The sequence below is a fragment of the Drosophila ficusphila genome, unplaced genomic scaffold, assembly GCF_018152265.1.
Source record: "Drosophila ficusphila isolate 14025-0441.05 unplaced genomic scaffold, ASM1815226v1 contig_791, whole genome shotgun sequence".
Classification (NCBI taxonomy): Eukaryota; Metazoa; Arthropoda; class Insecta; order Diptera; family Drosophilidae; genus Drosophila; species Drosophila ficusphila.
The window spans coordinates 1,535,798-1,559,983 of record NW_025064737.1 but is presented as its reverse complement, the minus strand read 5'-3'; the positions used below and the strand labels follow the sequence as shown (position 1 = coordinate 1,559,983).

The 24,186-nt window shown below is 41.0% G+C and overlaps 2 protein-coding genes and 1 long non-coding RNA gene across 3 annotated transcripts in view; 2 read left to right on the top strand and 1 right to left on the bottom strand.

Annotated features, from left to right (window-relative positions):
- The first annotated feature begins 3,219 nt into the window (after positions 1 to 3,219).
- Positions 3,220 to 4,758, top strand: LOC108091739. The gene has a single exon (XM_017191083.2). The coding sequence runs from the start codon at positions 3,278 to 3,280 to the stop codon at positions 4,139 to 4,141; it is 864 nt and encodes a 287-aa protein (XP_017046572.1). The 5' UTR covers positions 3,220 to 3,277; the 3' UTR covers positions 4,142 to 4,758.
- A 116-nt stretch (positions 4,759 to 4,874) lies between these two features.
- LOC108091800 (hemicentin-2) overlaps positions 4,875 to 24,186 on the bottom strand; it is a 70,596-nt gene continuing 51,284 nt past the window's right edge. Inside the window, exons 3-8 of the mRNA XM_017191168.2 lie at positions 22,496 to 22,800; positions 19,052 to 19,122; positions 14,248 to 14,408; positions 8,729 to 8,937; positions 8,006 to 8,111; positions 4,875 to 7,534 (exon numbers count right to left, since the gene is read on the bottom strand). Coding sequence (XP_017046657.1) covers positions 7,419 to 7,534; positions 8,006 to 8,111; positions 8,729 to 8,937; positions 14,248 to 14,408; positions 19,052 to 19,122; positions 22,496 to 22,800 — 968 coding nt within the window. The 3' untranslated portion in view covers positions 4,875 to 7,418. The remainder of the gene's footprint in view (positions 7,535 to 8,005; positions 8,112 to 8,728; positions 8,938 to 14,247; positions 14,409 to 19,051; positions 19,123 to 22,495; positions 22,801 to 24,186) is intronic.
- Positions 16,451 to 17,089, top strand: LOC108091803. Its single transcript, XR_001771418.1, has 2 exons — positions 16,451 to 16,573; positions 16,674 to 17,089. It is a non-coding gene; the product is annotated as an uncharacterized LOC108091803 (long non-coding RNA).

Sequence of the window (24,186 nt, the reverse complement as noted above, 5' to 3'; positions counted from 1 at the left end):
CATCTGCTAAGGGGAAAGCGGCAACAAAAAAAAGGTGACCGGGAAAATTAAATGAATGAAAAGTGCTAGAAGAAAAGTGTAAAGCAATGACGGCGACGCCTGGTGCCCCCTTGAGTCCTTCCCCTTCCACATCCCTTTGGCCATTTTCGCAGTTTGCGGCTTGGTGGAAAAGCGAGGGGGAGTGCGGGGGCGGTAGTGGAAAACTGAGGCGAAGATTCCACCCATTTGTGTGCGTAGTTGGCGAAAGTTTATTAAACATTTAAATTCACTCATTTCTCTTTGGGGCTGCTCCTTTCTTTTCTGGCTTGGGAAATGACCAAAAATTGAAATTATTTCTTGTCCGGTGTCACCATTCTGGGCATCCGTTTCGGGTAAGAGGCGGGATCCCCGGCTAGCACCGGTCCTTTCGCTTAAAAGTAAATCCATTGATGCAGAACTTTTGAAACTTCATTCACAACGGAAATTTATAATTTTTGGGCCAGCGGCCTCGGCCGGTCCTTGTTTACTCATGTCCTGCATGCTTCCGTTTTTCCACTTAACCATTTCTCTGCCTTTTGGGCCACCGGAAAAGACCTTTTCTTTCTGCATAATTTCGGGAAATATGTTTGCAGCAGTTGGTAATATTTCGGCAAAAGTTTGGGGCTGAAATTTATGGTTGGCCATTGCTTACAAAACTGAAAAAAGCTGGCTTTTTCAGGGCTAGTGTAAATTTAAATACAAGAGAATGGAATTAATTAATTTATTATGTTTGTATGGGGCCTATTTATCGAAAAAATCCATGTGTGGTTTCCTCTTTATTGTTTTTAAAAATTTTAATAATGAACTGATGACAGAAAAAACACAAAATAATATTATTGTGTTTTAATGTAAAATCGAGATGTTATTGTTTAAATATAACTTCATTCAATGAAAAAACAAAAAATTCATAAGTTCGTTAAACTTAAACACTTTATGTGCATACGATTAAAGTAGGAAACCGATGTCCTCACTGCTTTGAAAACTTCTATCTAGAGCACATTTTTTTTCTTCGTTACTCCCTTTTCAATACTTTTTTTAGATTTTAAATTATTTTAGATTAGCATCAAAAACCGAAATGCGACCCATAAAAGGTATGTGCTATTTCATAAGTTTATATACTAATCGATCTGATTTCTAAAACCTCCCAAATAAGTCTTAGGCACCTTAACAAGTTTTGGCAAATGACCAAGATTGCTGCAGAGGGCGAAGTAAACTCTCGATGAAGATGCATCCTTGTCGGTAATAAAATCGCTTTTACACATAATGCTTAGCCAGCGCAAATCTCATTCAAACCACTTGGCTTGGCTTTGATTCCGAAAGCCCCGAAAACTTTTGCGCCCTCAAATTGAAAGGAGTTTTTGTTGGGCACGTGTGTGTGGTTTGCTTGTGACTAGGCTCTTTGGCATTAGCCACCCACCTTTACTTCTTAAGCCACCTTTCAGTTCTTGCGAGGAAAACACCCACTCCCACCTCCTCTTCCCACTTATTAGAGGAAAAACAGGTGAAACTCATCCTTGAGGCGGTGACGTTGCACTCGGAAGCAGTCGGAACTCGCAGCCCAGAAAATGGCAATAATGAAATCAAAATGTGAATGCCCTTTGCATTTCCTACTTACAGTTTGACCCTGTTACGAGTCCGGGCCAAAGCAAGAGCTCCAGCTGAAACTAAATCCGAGCCTGGTCAGCCTGCAGGCTCTTCCCTCCCATGCCCCGTCACCTCCCAAGCCGCCCATTGAATAAGCACTCATTAGTTCCCTTTCGGAGAATTATGCGGCTTCGTAGCTTTGGCTGCAGCATAAAATTTGCATTTGAATGCTGCGTTCAAAAGTTGAGACAAATCCTTGGCGGGCATTCCTGCTAAGCTGCGGCTGCTTTTGCGAGGATTCCTTCTCGATAGAAGAGGAAAGGGTATTTTAGGAAAGCTTATTCGAGTTACAAGTGCCTTTGCTAGAACATTTTCATAGTCTATTATTTACCTGACTTTGTTTAAGTTGTGCTGTTGGTAGCGAGTGTAAGGATTTTATTATAGAAACTGGCGTATAATTGTAAATCTTTGCAGCCCGTATTGTAATGGTAATTATAATTTGGGTTGGAGGTTTGCAAGGTAGTGAAGAATACATGTGTGGAACATCCACAATATAGATTTTAGTTTTAGCAAAAGGGATACAAGCATATATTTTTAGACTTGTCAAAGCTTCAGCTTTCTTTCTCGTTGCACTTCTCATTAGTTATCACAATTTAGGTCAAATGCTTTTGACATTTTCATTTCATCAAAAAAATGGGCTTAACAAGTACTGAAGCTTACCAAAAAAATAAGGAAAAGCAAAGTAAACATATATATCACTAAATTTTTTAAATCTGTAGCTTATTTTGCTTTACAAATCTATAGTCGTGTTCAGGTCTTTTCCATTTAATTAATGCCCTTATCATTGAAGTCTGGGTAGAGATTTCTTTTATTTCGAATTACTCGATATCCCTACATTGATTTCCAGACACAATGCGAATGGCAACAATTGCTGGACATCGGCTGCTTTAATGGAAATTCGGAAATCAAAACCCTAAATCCTTTCAATCACGTTCGTCCTTGATGTCCTTCGAATTAGACAACAAGTTGACCTTGACCCGATGACCATTGTTAAGCTCTTCGAGCTTGGCTAGATTAATTTGACATTTTTTCCACCGCTTTTGTATTTCGAGTATACATACATACATACGCTCGAAATGCTTTAATCGTAATCTAAAAGACTTTTAGAGATTTTAGGAAATGAAATATTCGTTTTCGAATTGGCGGTTTATCAGGGTTTGTTTTGTAGAATTGGAAATAATTTTTTTTCGAATTAATACTTAAACAGTTAAAGTACCATAATTAAAGGAGACTTGATATTAGGGCTAAATTAATTTGCTTACCCAAAATAAATGATATTAAGATTTTGTAGATTATATTTTTACACTGGTTTGGATGTATTGCGCTAGTTTAAGGCAAGTCACAATATAATTGCTTAAATCAATCAGATCAGTAATTCATAAAATGTAGAATAAAGTATAATTTATTCAGATCAATTTTAAAATATTTCAATCGTAGCTCTAGGAAAACCTCTAATGATTAAAGCGATAACGATAACGTTTGTAAAGCTACGACCGTGGTTGCCATTCACACGTAAGTAATGACATTTCGATTTATGCAGTTTACCGATTATCCATCCCTGGCAACTGCGTATTGTGAAATAACCCAATAAGTGATCTTAGTTCTTATATCTACAATGTCAAAGACATTTTTTAACGCCAATAATTGCAATCACATGGCGGAAGATGAACCAGAGTGTAAGGACTTCGAGGAAAAGTGGGAATTATCATCATCTGACGAAGATACAGACAGCGATGTCCTGATTGTCGAAGAAGACTCGCTTGACTCTTCCGAAGTCGATTTCCGTCAGACTCCGGAGGATCATTCCGGGGTTACCCCAAGAGCACCATCCAAAGCACTTGGTGATAATGATCAGCAAGAAGTCCCAGTTCTAGAGCCAGATAGATTTTTAGAACAACAAGACGAAAATTGTGGGCCAATCAACGTGGTCGACGCTGGGTCATATATATGTTTTTCAGAAGACGTCTCTGAAGTACACCGTTTGATCCGGTATCACAGTCAGGACATAATTTACCAGGCATGTGCGCCCATGAGGAGTCCTTGCAGCCGGCACAACCGTATCCTGCACGACTGCTTCGAAGTCAACTTAACTGATGTGGCATGCACGCTGCTGAACTCGGCGGTTCCCCGACTACAGTGTCCCCTCCATGTGGACGAACGAACGGTGCAATACATCGCCCAGGGACTCTGCCGTGCCATGAACTTCGTCACCGAAACGGGAAATCCCCTAGTGCGACGCCAGGGTGTCGGTCGCCTAGTGGCCGCCATTATGCTGGACAGGCGGACGGGCGACCTGCTGGCGTACGTCCTGGCCCAATTGGTGCCACAGGCACTGATGGACGGCGACTCAGGAGACGTGGTGGGCATGATGCTCCATCAGGTAACTCGCGGATTCAGCGCCGACGACAACTATTGCCGCATCATCACCGATTACACCGGGCCGTTTCTTTTGACGGTTAACCACATACCAACTAACTAGCGCCTGTTTCCACTTCTTCTTCGGGTTTTGCCTACCAGTTAATAAAATCCATCTATTAACTCAAATATGGTTCAGGAATCCATGAAAGCACAAGAAAAGAAATATCATTTTTACTAAGTTTTTGGATACAAAAAAAAAAATATATATATAATGAAAAATTTTAGATTTTGAAAGACCTTAAACTGCTTGGAATAAGGGAATTATTTTTACTGTAAAATGAAGTACATTAACGAAGTCGTGAAAACACCAGGAAAAAAAAAACAACTTCCTTAAAGAGCTTTAAAATCGAAAGAAATTCATTTTAAATATTTTTAATTTTGAACGCTCAGTATTTTATCGTGTTATAATTCTTACAAAATAAAAACGAATTAATTGTATTTAAGTTTTATACCTACTGGCAAACAATTTAATTTTATATTTTTGAAGAAAAGCGTGTAACTTGGTATCTTGTAACACTAATTATCATTTTGTAACTTTAAAGTTATTTTAGTTTTGAAATATTTGTCTCATCAGTTCAATTTAATGCAAGATGTTTTGATTTCCGTTTTAAAAATCCAATAAACTATCCAACAAGATGTTTCCAAATCATATATTTGCGAATATTTACTTAACCTACATAATCTTCCCGAACATATGTACGAAAATAAATTAGCTTATTTTGTACTTACCATAAAACCAAAAACTTGTTTTCTTTCTGAGCCAATATCCCATATGCGTGGAGTTGTGCAAAAGATCTCGTTAAGTTATTCAATTTTATTCTTTTATTGTATGTAATGCAATAAATTTGTCAGTTAAAGTTTCACATAGTTCTTAGTTTCGTTTACATATGTATGTGTAAGTATTCCTTTCGTTATTAGTTGGTACTTAACAATAAACTTTGCTATATCATGGATACACGTGAGTTCGAGTGTCTGTCTTTAAAAAGTAATGTCCACACCTCGCTTCGATTTCGGGACGTTTGCGTGTAATGCGATTTATTTACAAATAGTCGGGGTGTTGATAATTACACGTATGGAGTTTATACGTTAATCGATTTGATGAAAAACACTTAAGAGCTTAGAAATGTATTTTGATTTCGATTCGTATAGTACTTGCTATGGTCATATATGTACGCTGCTTAAGCCTAACAAAGTTTCATTGTTCAACATTCAGTTTTACGGGCTGTTCAATGGGTTGTTGGTGGCTTTTTGGCGGGAAAATAAAAGGCCGAAAGAAAAGTGGCAGGGGTTGGGTGGGAGGTTGCCTCAAAGGCGGTTAGCCGCAGACCGCGAGCATTTGATGCATGCAAGCGGGAATGTGTTAATTGTCCACACCCGTGAAAAGAATCCCTGTTCAATTAACCCTCCCCTGCCCGCCCCTGATGTAAAATTGACCGCAGAAATTTATTTCCGTGGCATTTTTCTCGCCCAACTGGCGAGTGTGTGTTTGCTCACAGCTGCTTGCGGTTAACTTGGCCCAGGATCAATTTGTTAAACGCGCAAAGGCGAGCGCATCAAGTACACGCAGGGTGTGACAACCAGCGCCTTGGGACAATCGCACACATAATTAATGCCGCTTTGAGGGCATTGTTTGAGTGGGAGCATGGTGTATGGGTGTGTGCGGCGTGCACCTAATTGCAATTAAGTTGACGACGCTGCAGCCTCAGCTTCAACGCAAGGCCAGAGACAAGTTTAATTAATTTCAGACGATTTTTATGGGATTTGCCGAGGATTGGGCGAGTGTGTGTAATTAAAAAGGACGTTAAGTGGATAAATAAATACGAGCCGGGCCTGCGGGTTCGCGCTGCACACGATGTTTACATTCTGTCCGTTTGATTTCGTTTTATTTATTCCTTGGCCGCCTTCCGCCTTTGTCTCCTGCCTGCTATTTATTCGTTCATTTTATATATTTATTTGTATCGTTTAAATGCAATTCATTAGTGTTTGGAATACGTCTCTGGTTGGGCTCTGCCATTTATATATCATTTGTTTGTATATTCAATTAATTTACATTTTTGTTGAACAATTTCGCAATAGAGTTATATACAGTTCGCGAGTCAGTCCGCTCAATTCAATAAATTTACTTTCGTTATCAATTAAATTGTTTTTGTTTGCTTTTCTGTGTTATTCTGCGTTCTGCTGGCTGTCCATTCCGACCAATGCATGTATTTGCTATAATTTTTTGTTCCTTACGCAATTATTTACTTTATGAATTTTGGTTTTTCCCGCATGTTTCGAGCTTGTTCGTGAGATAAGAGCACATAAAATAGAGTTCCATAAATTGGCTATGCAAATGTTTGCGATGTTTCGCACTCATATCGGACAGTCCATAGTCGTGGGTGTTTGGGTTCTGTTTGCCAAATATAATATTGGGTAAACTCCTTGGAAAGCATGTAGAAGTTCTCTGATCCTTGGGACGGCCTATTCGAGGGTATACAACTTTGGGTGAATTTATTGGCAGGGGAAGTTCGAATTCGAATTCCCTAAACAAGAATCGAGGTCACCAGCCAGAGTTGGTACTTGCTAAAAATAATAAATATTCAAAACTGTCCGGCATTCGTGAGTGTGTGTGAGAGAGAGAGGGGGCATAACTGTGCGAAGAGTGCGGGAAATATTGCTAATTGAAAAGTTCAGCATGTCGCCACATAGGAAGGAGACTGCAAATGTTGTTCCAGACTCAAATTGCCATGCAAATGCATTCGAGTTGAATTTTTCCAAAAACGCATTCATTTGATGGCAGGAATTTCCTATCCCCGTTCCCCCATCCTTCCCGCCTCTTCCATGAGACCCGGAATGGAATCAGGATATCGATGCAATTTCACATCGAACTGCATAAATATTTACGGTTATGCATTTATGCAAACTTACTTGGCATTTCCCACAAAACGGAGGCCCCCGAAACCAAACCTAAAACCGGAAACCAAAACAAAAACCAAACAAAAATCAGTTAAGGGACCGCCTAAGACTAGGGGCTTACTAACTAGTTCGCTTAGAGCTTGTAGAACTTACGATTAGCAGGGGGCTCGGGTTCTCGAAGCTGCCTGCGGTAATCCGGGGATTACGGACTCATCCCCTATATGTATCGGTTATTAGTTAGTGGATAAAATCAACTAGCTTACAACATGCACTCGATTATTACGTTTAATCTCTCTCTTCCTGTCGCTTTTGCTATTTGGGTCTATCAAATTACTTTGGTTTTATACTTTTTACGTTGGCAGAGTGTTGGGCTTCCCTTCTCCTCACATTTCAGTAGCTGCTGAGCGTCCTGCTCTTCAGATTGGCTTGCTGGCAGTGACATGTCATGTGCGGTGGCCCACTCCAATGATGAAGACTCCGAGTAGGAGTGCCAGGATGCTGAGGGCGTAGGCCCGTGTGGTGGCTGCCGACGAGGTTACCGCCGAGGCCGACGACTCTCCTGCAAAAATTGAGGGAAAAGTCGGAAAATCAAACACTCTGTCAATTTGGCTCCCATGCACAAAGAGAAAATGTGATCTCAGTGAAAGTGAATCAGTAAAATCGCATACTATAAAATATCTTCATTATAAAACTTCTATTACGATATCGTGGAATTGATATTGGAGATAATAGTGAGTCATTAAAAAATGTTAAAGCAAATTGGGAAAATGTACATTAAAGGAAAAGTCTTCATTGCTCATATTATAAGTTTCTTTCATTTGATTGTTTTTGTCTAGAAAATATATTTATTTTTATAATGGCAAGTTAACAATAAATGTTCTTTAAGTTGGACTGGCCGTGATTGATAATTCTTAAACTACAATTTCAGAGGATGTGTAGTACGTATTTCTCTTAAATTCCCTTTATATGCTCTTATGTATACATATATTTATATATTTTTTCGCGTTGAAGTTCCCGCTCTGTAACTTACCATTTATTATGTTCAGCGTTACGGTCGCACTGGGGCTATTCGACGGGCTACATGTGTAATTGCCAGTATCGCGCTTCTTGGCCGACTCGATGATTAATGAGCCAATCTGCAAAAGAAGAAGGACACAGGCACATACAGTTGCAGATTTAAGTGCCCAAGGAAAAGTTCGGAAAAGAAGAAAAAAGATAAACACAGGCAGATTTCGTTCGGACATGGCGCACGTATTCCAAATATTGGGAGTGCGCCGGAACTGACTTTTTGCGTCGTGGCCGGGCCACAAAGTTATGGCCAGGCAATTAGGCGAAATGCGACAAAACTGAAACTTTTGCCAAACAATATTATAATATATTTTGCTTGCCACTTCTAGCCATGAAACCCATTGGAAATTGGGAGAAATTAAATTAAAATCGACATGGGAGTCTTTTGGCTAAATGCAAGAGACTGTAAACGACAGAGGGAGAACAGCTTTGAAGTTGGTTCACATACCCAAAAGTTTTCAAATTAAATTTGGTATATGTTTAAAGTAAAATTCAAAGTTAGAATATTATAAAATTTTAATGAAATATATTAAATTTTTAACAATAAAATTTCCAGATTTAAAAATATGCAAAGAAAACGAAGCCTTAGTTTCTCTTAACGCGTTACTTTTAGAGTTTCAAGCAAAACAAATAACAAATATATATTTTTTTGTATTTGACTACTAATTTTTTGCAGTGAACTTACCGTGCTCTGGCCATCGCCGGAGGCCTCCGGCAGATTGGGATCGAGCTGCGTGCGGTGGCGGCGGGAGTCGGCCGCCAGTTGCTCGGCGCCGTGGTACCACATGATGAACGTGGGCGGCTCCAAGGCGCCGCGCACGATGCAGCGGAGCACCACGTTGCTGCCCGCCTTCACGTAGCGGTCCGGTTCTCCCAGGATCTCCGTGCGGGGAACTGCAGGAGGCGGAAGAGAAATGGAGGAGGAGGAAGGGCATTAGTGGAAGTGGCAAATTCGGCGCTCCGAAAATTGTGTCATTTCGCTAATCTATTGAATTAACAGCTGCGAGTCACGTCGCACACGTAAATCTGGCTGTGGCACAGCGCCACTCCGCCTCCGAAGAAAATCCACTTTTCAATTTTTCACTTACTGATTCCGGCATGAACTACCCCCCAGAAGTCTCCCTAGAAGTCCCCCAACCGGCGCCTGGGTGATTTTTTGGCCAACAGACACGCACATGCATAACAAACTAAGAGTTGTGTCAAACAAAAATGGAAGAAAAGCAACAAAAAGGCGACGAATAAAAAGCTCACTGGCAAACAAGTTGGAAATGTTGGCGCATACATTTTCACACGACCTTCCCCATCCTTCCCCCTCCGCCAGAAATCACCACCTCGTGCGCCTCCCCCTTCCCCCTGGAAAACTGGGCGTCTTCATTTGCTGGGGCAACGTGGAGCGACGTGAGCTTTGAAATTTGACAAAATCACGTATACGCCGAGTTTTCACTGCTGTTACACAAAAATGTGCAAAATGAGTGCGCCGAGAATTTACACAAAATGCCCGACTATGCCCCAGAGTATCGGTGTGGTGGTGTGTGTGTAGAGTCTGGCAGTGTGTGCGTGTGTATCTGTGTGGAACACGCGCCACGCTCTGGTTTGACACCAAACTGTGTCAGCTTGTCAAAATCGTCATGTTGTTGCATGTTAGTTTTCCAGCTGCTTGACTAGAGATTCGCGACACAGCAGCAAAAATATGCAAAAAAAAAAAAAAATGGAAAAAAATAGCAAATAGAAGTGGGGTCTGGCAGCTGAAGCAGCAGCATGTGCAATGTTATTAGCAACCGTTCCACTTAAACACCCACGCAACTTGGCTCTGGGGATATCACCGCCCGGTGAGAGAATAATTTTCCAGTCAGCAAATTGCTGCACGCATATGGCTCTAATTAAGTCGACGAGGAGTGGGAATGGGGTAATTAAAAGTACCAGTTTCAAATTAATTTATGAAAGTAGGTCGATGTTTTTTTATGCTTTTTGTTAACACAATTTTTTAGATCTGTGAATATACAATTAAGCTTTTCTTCAAGTATGTAAATTATTTTAATGTTATCATTTATTTACACATATGTATGTATTATATTTATTTTAGCTTTATTCTTTTAATTGAAAAATTTTATCAGAGCAACAAAATTGTTTAATAAATATTTGAAAATATTTTTAACCATTAATTATGTTTTAACTTAGTAACCCCTATAATCGCTCCTATAAGTAATCACTCACCCTAAGAAGAAGGAAAACTTAGAACATTTAAACCTTGAATTCTGTAATAAATACGTTATCATAGGGACACCTTTTCAAATTAATTTCGTTAACAACATCGATTCTCAAACTATTATCCTTAGCCTTTATATCTTATTCTGAAAAGAAAAGAAGCTGAATGGAAACCGCAGAAACCCGAAACTTTGCGAACAAACTAAGGTTGACCACACTTTCAGCTAATTCTCCAAACACAAAGGAAACAGAAGGGAATGGAATTGCTTAAGAGTGTCAAGCGAATTGCAGCAACTTAAATTAATTGAGTTTATGGCGAAATGCTTTTAGGGAAATTAGCTGAAGGGAGGTGCGCAGACATCACAGGGAATATTGTCACTTTTGATGGTGAGATAAAATGCGCTTCCGAAAAAATAATAAAACCCAAAGAAAACCCCAAAATTGGCTTTGGCCATACAAGATTAGCAGCAAATTAAATAAGCAGACCGAGCCAGCAAGAATGAATACGAAAGCAGGCGAGGAATGAAAATCTGGAGCCCAGGGATGAGATGAGCTGAACAGAAAACGAATCTCATAAAACCAAATCTAGTTTGTCGTTCAATGATGCAGAAAAAAATATATTCATTCATTCGGCATTCATGTGTGCGTAGCCACGGTGGGTGTGAATGCTTTTCTTAGCGTGAAAAGCTCTCCCATGAATTCGGATAATAAATATAAATCTGGCGAGTTACCCGGGAAAAGTTTAAAAGATTATTGCATAAGTTTGCAGCTAAGCAGACTTGATGTTTTTCGGGGCATTAGCAACGATTTGGCTCCATTGTGCTGCCCCTTTCAGTGACCTAGAAACTTGAGTAAATGAACCAAAACCAAAGAAACTGACATTTTAACCAGCAACAAAGCAAACAAGAATCTCCATCCCGCCAACTTCCCCTGCCGCTGTTAACATAACAAATTGACCGAAAACTACGAGCCTATTACCCCAACTTTGGCTCCGCATCCGAATATGGCCCAGAAATCAGGCAGCAGGCTGGCGAAGGCGAAGGCAAAGGCCAGAGCCTCAACATAAAATCCATTGCCAAAGACTCGGAATCGAATTCATCCATCGCCAACGGAGAGTGGTGGGTCAAGACCGGTGGTTTTTGGCTCCTCACGCTCGGTGGGTGGTGCAAAAATCGACAACATGCAAAGGGAGTTTTGGCCGTTTGCACAGACAAAACGATGCAATAAATACAAATTACATGGCAAAGGCACAAAATCAGCCAAGCAGCGCGACACCAAAAGAAGGCTGGGAAAAGCGGGTGGAAAGAACTGGCAGGAAAAACTGCAAAGAGGTGGTTGGGGGGCGGGGGAATAGGTGCTGCCGATAATGGTTATGGCCAGCAGAATTGGGAGAAAAGGAGCAAAGGAACAGGAAGCACCACACGCACAACCAAATTCAACTTCAAACAAACAAAGGCCGATTGGGCCACGTCGGGGAAATGGAAATGGACGAAGGCCAAACGACTGCAAATAATGGTTATGCAGAAAGGGAGGGCGAATCGGGCGGGAAAGAGACGGATCGCCGAATCCCCGTCGGGCATGAATAGAAATCCTTTATGCTTAAACTTGTCGTTAGATTAACGCAAATGTGGCCGCGCATACGAAATTCAACTGGGCGAATATTTTTGGCTCCAGATGGATACCTGTTGGCAGCCACGCCCTTCTTCCACTACTACGTTTTTTGAAAAAAACAATGCTACCAATATTTAAACTTCGTAACTATAAAAGCATACCAAAAATGAAGTATAAAATAATCAATTTATGGGAGAAAATTAGACCTCGATGGGAAACAAATTGAATTTAAAAACAAGAAAGGAAGCTAGCTTCGGCAAGCCGAAGCTTATATACCCTTGCAGTCATCAAATATGTCGATATAGTTGTCCGATTTTGATCAAATTTAACTCGTAATTCAAGAGTCGTAAGAACACTCTATATTCCAAAAATCATACTTGTCTGATGAAAAACAACGATGTTATCAATTTATTTCCATTAATTCTATATATAATTTTCGATCCCTCCTATGGCAGCTATATGATAGAGTTATCCGATTTTGATCAAATTTAATCCGAAATTCAATAACAGTTAGAAAACGCCATCTTGAAGAATTCAAGTCGATCTGATGAAAAACAATAGAGTGAGAATTTTTTATTTCATTCTCTTGTATTGGAGCTATCCGATATAGTCGGCCGATCCGGCCCGTTCCGACTTATATACTGCGTGCAACAACTACACAACTTTTGGGAAAGTTTCAGCACGATAGCTTTAAAACTGAGAGACTAGTTTGCGCGGAAACGGACAGACGGACAGACGGACAGACGGACAGACGGACAGACGGACAGACGGACAGACGTACATACATATTTCGATTCTGCTCGTGATGCTGATCAAGAATATATATACTTTATGGGGTCTGAGGTGTCTCCTTCACTGCGTTGCAAACTTCTGACTGAAATTATAATACCCTTTTGCTCTGCAAGGGTATAATAAAACATAGCAAATATAAATAAATATAAATAAATTGATTATAAAATGAAATAAAAGTAGGAGATCGGTTTTTGAAATTTTCCATCAATTTACCAAAAATAATTATTAATAAAATAAATAAATTGTAACACCTTTATTCCCACTCAAAAAAAAATATAATAATAGTTCTTTTGGCAAAATTTAAGTCTCTTTTATTTAACAATTAAGTTAAAAAAATTCGAGGTGATTTTTTTTCACGTGCACACGCACACATGAGGTTTGGCATACATGCGCAAGTGTTTAGCATACAAATTAGCTGGGCCGGAAATGCGAAAATCACTTTTTGGCAACACCATTATCCAGTCTATTGCCCTTGCCCTCTTTTTCGGCTGCTCGTCTCCCGGCTCAGCATGTGTCCTTTTTTGCCAGCAGCTCCTTGGGCTGGATCTCCATAAAACCAAAGTGTTAGTTGGATAAAAGAAAATTCAATTTGTTGGCTTCAAATGCAAATTGACTTTTTACTTTCACTGCCTTGCGCTCTCCTTTTCGTTGCTATCTGAGCCGGGCTAAATTGACCTTAAATTGTCAAGGAATTTGAAATGATGGTGTAATTCTCGACAAGAATTGTTCGCCCGGCCCAAGGGCTGTATTTTTTGCCAAACGAATCTCGGTGTGAAGCAAACCTCAACCGCAAAACGGACAGCAATGCTGGGCTGGCGAAGTTGCAACAGCAATCGTTTCAAATGAATGCATCCGTGTCATAGATAAAATCCGAATTCGAATCCGAAATCCAATACCCGTGGCCAAAAAATATTCGCACTGATTTCTGTGTCGTAGCCCCGGGCAATGCGGTTGTTATTGTGCGGCCCAGATAAATAATGTGAGCCAGGGAAATTTCATATCAATTACAGGACCCAGCACATCCTCCAATGCCCTCGACTGACATTTACATTGTTCATTTGGCCTGCTGCTGCTGATGCTGATGCTTCTGCTGCTGTTTCTTCCGGTATGCAAACATGAAATTTAATTAACTTTTTACTCGGTGCTCGGTGTGTGTCTGTGAAACCCAAACGAAACCAGAACCAGAACCCAGCACGTAAAAGTTTTCTCGTTAAAAAACTTGACCAACCAAAGAAATTTCCCCTCCGTTGCTACGAGTGTGTGCTTACTATTTTTTTTGAGCATTTCAATGGGCAATGGTCGGCAGCCGCAATTTGAATGCAATTTAGTGAGTAATTTGAAATGCAGTAGCCGCATGAAACATGCAAAGATCTCGGCCCATGTGTGGCCCTGCCCTTTGTGAGGCTTGTGAGGATGTGTGGCGGGTGAGGGGGCTAGAAAGTTTTCGCATTTGCGACCGCTTGACCTTTGCCTTTGCTTTTGCCGGCCGCAAATTACACGCCCCAACTCACTCAGAGCCCGGTGTCTGAGTGCGAACTCATATTCATAAGCCCCTTAGCCCGGCATTTCATGTTCACGGTCTTGGCCCTGACTTACCCACAACTTGCAGCTGGACTCGGGCGCTGACTTTGGGCTCCGTGGAGACCTGGCACTCGTAGGACCCGGCATCTCGGGCCTGCACGTACTTGATCTGCAGGGTCCAGTACTTGTCCGGCTGCTTGATGGCCAGGAATCGCTGGTCGGCTATGAAGACGGCCCTGAAAAGGAGGAAAACGCAGAAGAGTTGGTTATAAAGTATGGCAAACTTATGTTTTAACTTAAGCATTTCGGGGAAGGATTATAATATTCTTCTTTTTTTTACCATTGCATTCAGCTATAAATGGTTGCCTCTGGCAACACAGCAAGTGAAAGTTAAATGATGGCATTTGCAAAAGTTTTGTATGAATCCTCGCCAGCATTTATTAAAAGTTTATTATTATACAAGAGTAACTACAGTTGTATTTATTTTCTCCAATAGAATTGTAAGAACAAGTTGACAAGGGTAGTCGTAGTAACGTGTAGAGAATTGTAAAGCAGAAAGTATACTTTAGTTCAGGGGTGCTTAAAACGACCATATTTTAATAAGCTCACCAATGCAAACACACATCAGGGAGAAACATTATTTAATTTTGTTGGGTCTAACTCGTATGTGGATGATATTGACTAACAGAAAAGTGAAGAATTATTTGGCTGATACCTCGTGATCATGTGGAGATATTTATGAGCCAGCCTACAGAGAACGCCCTTTTGTGCTCATTTACAATAAAAAGCAAGTACAATGAAGCTATGATCTCCTCGCTGGACGTCATTAAAATTTAAGTAGAAGAAAAGAGCTGGAAACCTGCAGATTAACTCAAAACAATGTAAACTAATAGAAAATGTTACATAGGTGCGCAGTTCAGTTTGTCACGAACGTTTTTAACAAGTGTGGTTCGAAAATATATCCGAATAACTTTGATAACAATATGCCCACTCTCAAATAAAAAGTGTTAAGGTAAGCCATCTGGCTAGTTTTACTGTGAGAACTAAGTCACACCGTTTTAACCTGCTTGAAAACTCCAGGTTGCGGTAACCACGGCCCATTTGGACTGACTTAAAGCGCACACATAGCATAAATTCTAAACAAACGAACAATGGTGGCAGACCCACTTAGTCGAGTCCTCGCTAAGTCCGCTACTAATGGCCACTCAAAAGACACTCAAAGTTATTTAGTTGCGGCATTTAAGCGGCAACTAGAGAAAGAGACGGCAGACTGCGCGGGGAAAGAGTTGACAACAAAGTTGCGTGTTTGGGGCAGGCAGCATGCAAATGTTTTTGTTGCGGAGCTGGGGGAAGCTCAGCAGTAAAATAAGTTGCGTTTAATGTCATTGTTGCAATATTTTGTTCCTTCTTCCTAGTTTTGCTTGCCCCTCCCCCTGGCACCCCGGGATTGCCCCCTGCACTTTGCCTAAAGTGCAAAAATGCTTCCGTCATTTGGCTAAAATGCAGCGGAATGGCCACGCCCACTGCACACATGCGTTGACATTGCTTATTATGTGCCCCAAAGCCGGCTCTTGGCTTGGACCCCCTCCCCGCCACCCTCTTTGCCACCCCCCTCGCTAACAAGTTTTGATGCTAAACCCAGATTAGACCCTTGCGTTTTGCACTCGTAAAACTCGACATTTTATGACTTTTGCCATTTCCTCGGTGCCCCGCTTTTCCTTTTCCTTCCCGCTCCCCCTAAATAGCAAACCCCGTCGCTGTATTTCTTATCAAGATTTTGTAGTTACTTTATAATTTTCATTTCGTTTTAAAGTTTTCCCAGCATGCTTGACTCTTCCTTGGCTCTTATTTTTCTCCTGCTTCCCGAGTTCTTCAGTGTCCCCTATTTGCCATATATATTTTTCTGCAACTCCTTTTGGCCTGTCCCTATTCTGTGGCTTTCTGCGGTCTCTCCGCTCGTTTCTCAAGTGCTGGCAAGTGACCCGATGCGGCATAAGCTTCCATCTGCAATTTATTGTTGTGAAGAAAATTCTGGGAGCAGCTTCTCCTCTCTCTCGCTTTTCTGTGATATAAGCCACACGGAAACTTCGGTTCGTTGGGTGCAGGCAAAAATGTTACTGAAGTGGGCTAATCAAATGGTTCCAATGAGATTTTCGGTAATTTTATACAGAGTTGCATAGCTTGAACGGCATTCTCAGAGTTTAAAATTTAAAGAGGTCTGCTAATCAATTATGAATTGCTTTAATATTCAAACATTTACAGGAGAACAAGACCGGAGTTTACTTTTCTCTCTGTCGAAAACAAATCTAAATCTGTTAGTTTTTGCTTATTAGAGACTGTTTAAATTATTATTAAGGGAATGTGCTCCCTAGAAAGTGCATAATTTCCGGACGGTCTGCTCGTGAGTGTGATAGGGTGTTCCGCCACAAGATTGTTGGTGCGGAATTTTCACTTTAACCTCAGACGTATCTGGCATGATTTTCTCCCCTCGTCGGTTTAAGAGTTTCATTTCCTTCGCTTCGCTTATCGCATCAGGAGCTTGTGCTGCAGCTTGTTGCGGTTGCCACTCGGAGAATGTCATTAAGAGGAAGCTCATCTCCTGCTGCACACGCAACTCCCTCCACATGCCACATATCTCGGTGCCTCTGTGTGTGCGCAGATAAGAGATAACAAAGTAGCCGAGGAACACCTGGCCGGGTAATTACCTCGACCGCCGCCCAAGGACTCCCCACTCCAAGCGACTCCCCATTTCGGCCAAGTAATCCTTTGTAAGCGGGGGGACAGGAGGCTATAAATTGAGGAAAGCATGTGTCCAGCGGCAAAAATGGACCTCGTTGCACGTGACATTTATATGATAGTGTAAACACATCATTTGCGCTATTATACAACACACTCGCAGTGTCGCTGGCTAAAAGTTTTTGAAATCTATTCCCATTATGTTTGATATGCCGGGGAACTGCTGGCGAAGGACAAACAGTTGGGGTTTTCTTTCGAGCGGGCAAAAAGAAAACTTTCTAGATAAATGTGACAGAAGACATTGGAGCAGGAAAGAACTCGACGCACACAATCAACTGGCGGCGGAAGCAGCAAATGCAGGAAGACCGTCTCTTGGCCCGAACGAGGCAGTGGCCAGAAAGGGGTGGCCAGAAAGGGGGTGGCCAGAAAGGGGGCACGGCTTCTGAGGACACTCCTCTGGTGGGCACTGCAGGAAGCAATCAGTAAGGACACTATCTCAGCTAAATTTCAATGCTCGCCGCCCAGCTATGTTTGCCTTCAGCCAGTCATTCATTCATTCATGCCCAGCCATTCATCCTGGCTTACCCACACTCGCCCATTCCCGCACAGATACTCACTCACACATATGGAAGCTACTCCGCCAGGAGGACAAACAGGCTGGCTGTCTTATCTAATGTGAAAGGTTCATTGGTTTTACTTTTCTATCAAAGTAATAAGCTGGAAATGTTTGCCATGCCCCCTGCAGCCCAATACGCCCTGAAAGGCAACCGTGGCTAAAACAGAGGAAGGCGGAAATGCACAGAAAGACCGTTTCAGGTCCTAAAAAATTGCAGCTTTTTTGCGGTGTTCTATGAATTAGTTACCTCAATGATTTTTAGATAATTACGGAGCTGTGTTTTTTTATACATCTTTAAGTTGTCTAACATGAACATATGAATATGAATATTTAGAATTCTAAATTAATAAGCAATTGATAGGACAAATACAAGAGAATGGAACATAAATTTTAATACTTTTGATTCTGAATTTGTAACAATTTTAGCAATTGCAAATTAGCTTGAACATAATTGAAAACAGTTTTTTTAAGGAAAAGCTTAAAAAGCTACGTATTGACATTATCGAAAACTCTAGTATTTTTTGTAAGTGCAGAAAAAAAAGACAGAGGAAAACACAACAAGCTGGAATCGGAGACAGTTTGAAGTAAAGTTTCACTGAATTTGAAGGGGAGGGAGATGGAAAAAATGCAATGAAATTGCACACTTGCGTTTCCGCTTGGCCTGTCATATAGGAAAAACAGCAGAAAGGACATATCCACTTGCGACATACAGCATCCACACGCTCGAATCATTGATGACACACCTGCATCTCCTGCTCTAGGACACGCAGATTGGAATTGAAAAGGCTCTTCGGAAGCTACAAAGTTTGTGCTCTTAATTCATTTTGTTGTAAATTGTTTTCGTCTCAATTGAGTTTACAAAAATATCCGAGAGATCGAAATGGGCAAGCTCTACGGAGTTTATTGAAAGAATGCTGAAATAACTGAAACGAATGAACAAATCGGTCTTACAAGTCGGCAGTTTATAATCTCCAGAGTTAGAAGTTAGCAAGTGAGTTTTGTAAGAATAGCTAATGATTTTTTGATTATGTGTACTTTTGACCTTTTATTTAGGCTCAAAGGTTTATTTTCTCGTTCCGACAGGTCATTGGCCGTCATCAATTTCAGGCTTTATGACAGCATTTTTGCAACTCATGATATTTTAATTGGCAAATATTATTGTTGCTGACTGCCATTCATTATTTTCATGCATATGCCTGAACGTCTCAGACAGAGCGACAATCAGTAAATCACTTACAAAATACTACATATATTTATATCTGTGTGAACGAGTGTAGGAAAAGCAGTTGAAACCGAGCCTGTATCTCAGTAATTACGCAAATATTTATGCTCGTCTGTGAATTATTACGTTTATAGCACTTGCGTTGTCAATTACGCAAAACAACAACACTGCGTCCCCAAGGCAGTCGAGAACGTCCTATGATATTAACGAATCTGCTCGATGGAAGGCAGAAAATTGATTTCTAATTGCCGACAGATACTCGTCGAGCCCGATTTCAAATGCCGAGCAATGAGTTTGTTAATTACCTGTCAACGGTCAAGATGTGTCCATCTCGCAGTCGAATCCAGGACACTGATTTGTTGCCCAGTTGCTTGACCTGTGGGAATAAAACAAACCAATTAATAGATAAGTGGTTAGGCACTGGTATTTTTCACAGCAAAATTGTGTATTAATTAAAGTGGGGGACAAAATAAACCGGTGTTTAATGAAACATGTGTGGTTACGACTAATTCATTTATTTTGTTTGAAATAATATTTTGTTCTAAAGATAATAATGTATAGTATATCATAGTGTCATGGCTAAATACTAAAATTAAAAAAATACTGATTATAAGATGTAAGCAAGTAAGCAAAACCCGCTTTTGTCAAGTTTAAACAAGTGCCTTTCGTTCGCTAGGTATTCGTCACTGGTCCAATTCATAAAAATGCTGCACCATTAATAAATGTGGGTGCCACAGATTTTCCAAGTTTGTAATAATAACAGTGGGTGTGGCAAAATAAAAAAAATTAATTAGAATCACTAGGGCTATTACCAATATTCTTTATTTCGAAGTTTTTAAGAACAGACATCTATTCTTTTAATTATTCTGAACGAAAATATCGACTTTATAGAGTCGCAAATGATTCTTTCTATTTAATGCAAGTTCATTAAAAAAAAACTTCTAATCTATTAAAATAAAGCTGTTAAATCTTTATTTCAACCTACAACTCGCTATGAAATATAACTAATTAAAGTAAACAGAATCGAAATGCATATACATATATGTAATATGCTTAATGATTTTAAACGTATTTGGAATTGTACGTCGTTCTCAATTCTATAAACTTGTTTTGCAAATAATTATTCTCCAGATCAGCAGCTGGAGTATCATTGAGATGGGCCTTAACTTAGATTAAGCCTTCAAGCTGCAGTATCTGCAGTTACCCGTTCCTGCTTAACAACAAGGACGACCTCTGGTGACTAGATTGTCTATATGGGAATTGCTCAACAAGTGGAAGAGGCACGTCAAAGTGGCTCCGCACACACGAGAATAAATTACTGCAACCAAATGAAGCCGGGGTCAGGAAGTGGTAAGTGGGGCTGGTGGTTGCCCACAGAAACTACATTGAAATGTAATTAAATACCGAAATGAACATGAAACCCGGCCGACGGATAGACAAACGCAGGGCGCCATCGAGGCTCTGGAGCAGAGGCATCCGCATGTTTCAGATATTATCGAAATGTGTCGTAGTTAGTAAATCTAAATGCATTTATAGGCGCACACACAGCAGCATTTCGTTTGCATTGAAACGATTTTGTCTATTCAACACTTTGGTCCTGGCTCGGTTTTGGACTCGGATTTAATGGTAGGCAGTAGTACGAGTAGTAGGCAGTAGTCAGTTGGAATCGGACTCATGTAGGGAATGCATTAAATGTTTAGGTGCTGTCACCGCCCTGTAATTCCGTTGTAATGGTCTCATTAGGCGCTCGTTGCATGTGTCGCATTTAATTGGGCCTCGGCCTGGTCGAGGGTGGATTACTAATTTAGTTTTGTGGAAAATTCTATTTCCGAGATTACTTTTGATTGCGACGACATCGAGAACCAGTTGGCAGTCTGCAGTCCGCCCCCACTTAATTGGAGTCCGAATTCCTTGGCCGGAACAGAAGTTAAGCTTCGAAAATTACAAATAAGCTGCTGCTTGGAATATTTCAAATAAGCCATTTGCCTCGAAAGGATGTGCTCCACCTGATGTCATCGAATGCCCGGACAAGTGAGGCCAATTTGAAAAGAAGCGGACCGAAGAGCCATCTTTGTCTGGCTGCCGTCCTTGTCCCCGGGTCCTTCTGTGCCTCCTGCTCCGATGTCCTGGCTAAGAGGACTCACTCAACTGTGGCACTTAATGCAGCATTTGAACAGAGAACGGAATGAAAGGCTCCCGGAGAATGGAGGACGGCCAAAGGAGCATCGAGCAAACTGGGCGTGTCATCCTGGACGGGCATAAAGTGTAAAGCCAACGACGAGTAATTGACGAAAATTGAGATGCGAGCCTTATACTTTTCATTCCCGGATCGGGAAATGATGGCTGGCCTGGAGGCTCGAGGTTCGAGGTTGGAGTTTCGAGGTCGGGGAGCTGTCTAGGCTGTCGTTTGTTAACCTCTGTGGAGGAGCACTTAATTGACCATGACAACAAGAAATTAACATTGCTCGGCTGGAAAATTACAGAACACAGGCCGCACGGCCTCCCCATACTGAATAAAATATTTCAGCCGCGATTAATGTGAATTTTCCATCGCTTTGTTCTTGGCCTGGAATTTGAGACCTCGCATTTTTGGCTTTAAATGAGTTGCAAAAACTTTTAAAAGTAAATTGCATGCATAAAGCCTAAATTTGATACTTGTGTTTGTATAGAAAAGAAATTTATTTTCCATTTTTATATCAAATCCATAGCGATGCTCGAGGCGTTCTTTAAAAGTTATTAAGAAGAATAATGTTGGTTCAGTAAGGCTACGCATAATCTGTGTGCTTTTTAGCCTAAAATCAAATAAACAGCTGAGGGACTGCCAAATTCTTTAATCCCTGGCTCAATGCCTAAATTAAATAAATACTAAATAATTAGAAGGACCTTCCCATTGGCAAAAGAGTCACGTAACAAGACTGACCTCGACTCCGAAAACTTGGCAGCGATTGCGATGCCATAAAACTAATTTGTTGGAATTTAATTTTCAGTTTTCGTTTATGCTAAATAAAATATTTACAACTTGTAAGCAAACAATTTGGCTGGCTGCGTGCCGAGGGCGTTTCCCATTTTCCGACCACCCCCGAACTGCTTTTTCCCCAAATCTTCCTGTTGGCCTTTAAACACCTGCTCAAACAATGAAAAGCGTGTGAGAAATCGCCCGAGAGAGTCTTGGCCACGTTTGTTTGGCATTTGTTTTTGAGCCTTGCGTTAAATAAACAGGCTGCGGTCACACCTCGTCGTCCTCGCTCACGTCCCCGTGCGTCCAGGCATCCGGCAAATATTTGCGCAATAAAATTTAATGTGTTTTCTATTAGGACCCCACCAGGTCACGCTGATGAGGGCAGCCGCAACAACAATAATGGTAATAATTACAAATAAAAACACGCACGCACCTCCACTAAACAGCACGCAACTTATGAATAAACAGGCGGAATCACTTAAACTAAACTCTTTTACTTCGTTTAAATTTCAATAATATCTTTGTTTTATTAATATATGATATATGAATAAAAAAGTATATGAGTATAAAAGTAAACTCAAAAAAAAAAAATAATTTTCTTGGCTTAGTTGGTTTGACGAAGTTATACTGTAGGGTCAACTAAATGCGAAATAACGCACAAGTTATGAATTTATTTTTCTGCTAGTTTAGCTTGTTTGCCTTGGGAAATTGAGATGGGATGTGGGGGTGGTGGTGATGGTGGTGGTGGAGATGGCAGAGATGTAGATGGCAGAGATGGAGGAGCACTCACCCGACAGGGCAGATACGCGTGGGTCCCGATCTGAGTGGTCACATTGGAGGTGGCATAGCCATCCAGATAGGGCTCCACGAGTCCCGATGTCGCCGACAGGGCGGATGCCTCCGGCAGAAGCGAGGACACTTGAGCCAAGCTGGAGAATGCGGTCGCCGATGATGGGTCGCCGCTCTCATCGGAGCTGATGGCGGTGGAGGCTGCCGATGACGACGATGTCCCTAACGCTGCTCCTCCTCCTCCTCCTGCTCCTGGTCCAGATCCTCTTCCTCCTGCCGCCTCCGCTGAGGTCTGTGTGTGCGATGCTGAAATTGATTTGGGGGCAGCCCAGAGAAACGAGAGAAAAAGTAAGAGAAAAGTGGATTTCTTGTTAATCGAAATGACAATTTTGGGCTTCGATTTCGCCAAAGCACATGTCACGTACACGGCGCTACTGATGCGGGTGTTTGTGTTCAGTAGAAGGGGAAGGGGAAAGGAAAGGGGGCTTTGGGGAGAAATCGGTTAGTTGATTGGTTAGCTGTAGGCAAACACGCGACTTTAATTTGCATACGTATGTAGCAACAAGGAAGCAGGCAAGTACAATTTAATTCGACATAGATGTACATTGTTCGCTCAAGAGTGTTTGGGGTTATTGTCAAATGTTAGTCTTCTTTTGTATATTAAGAAGTTGGTATCTTGGTACATCCCTATAAAAAGGCACCCCCCATTAAAAATAGCTAAGGCTGAAATTCGTTATCTGTCGTAAACATTTTAAACAATATTAAAGTAAGCAAATATTTAAAGAATTCAAACTTTACTTTAAAAACTTGTGTAGAATTAATTTAGACGTGTATTATTTATAAGGAGTATATGAAAAATAATTACCAAATTTTAAGTGACTAAAAAATATTTCATTGATATTTAAAAAGTTGTTTTCCACTAGTTATCAAACATAAACTTTAAGCTTTTAGAGAATCAACAAATAACCATTATAGGGGTCATATGTTTCAATAAAGAATATATGAGATATTTTTGTTAGATTGAGAATTGTTCTCCAATAAACTGCAGCTGATGTTAGTAAATTAGTTTAATGTTATTAATATAAATAATATCAAAGTTTTTGAAAACAAACTAAAATTTTTTGAAGCCACTGTAGGCATAATTCCGCATCTAAGATTTCTACCCAATTTCACTGACAGAATGATTTCTTCTGGCCGCTTTCACTTGCCCCACAGAAGCAGCTGTGCAGGCAACAGTGACAAGTTAACAACATTAAACGGGAACGTGGGAAATGAGAGTATGGCGTTTAAGCCATATCCACACAAAACCGCCAAGTCAGGAGCAGGCGAAGAAGAAGGTCCAACCGCACTGGCTGGGCGAGTGGGCGGTGACCACTCCTGCAACTGATGGGGCATCCTGCGGCTTCCTTTCACATCCGCCCATCAGATACACACACGTACTTGTCTGTTTGGCAAATACCAGTTTTCGGTTTCAAATGAATCGATGGCGTTTAAGTGGCTGCCGGGCGTCGAAGTCGCCATCATGATTTTCGCACCGCGGCAAAGTTTTTTAATGAATGCCGTTCATTAAAATTGATTGTTGTTTGGTAGGGTCAGCCCACCACCGCCATTTCCACTTCCACCCCCTTTGGGTGCAAATATTGTCCAACGTCCCTGCGGCGCAGAAATGTCGATGAGTTTGCAGAATGCGGA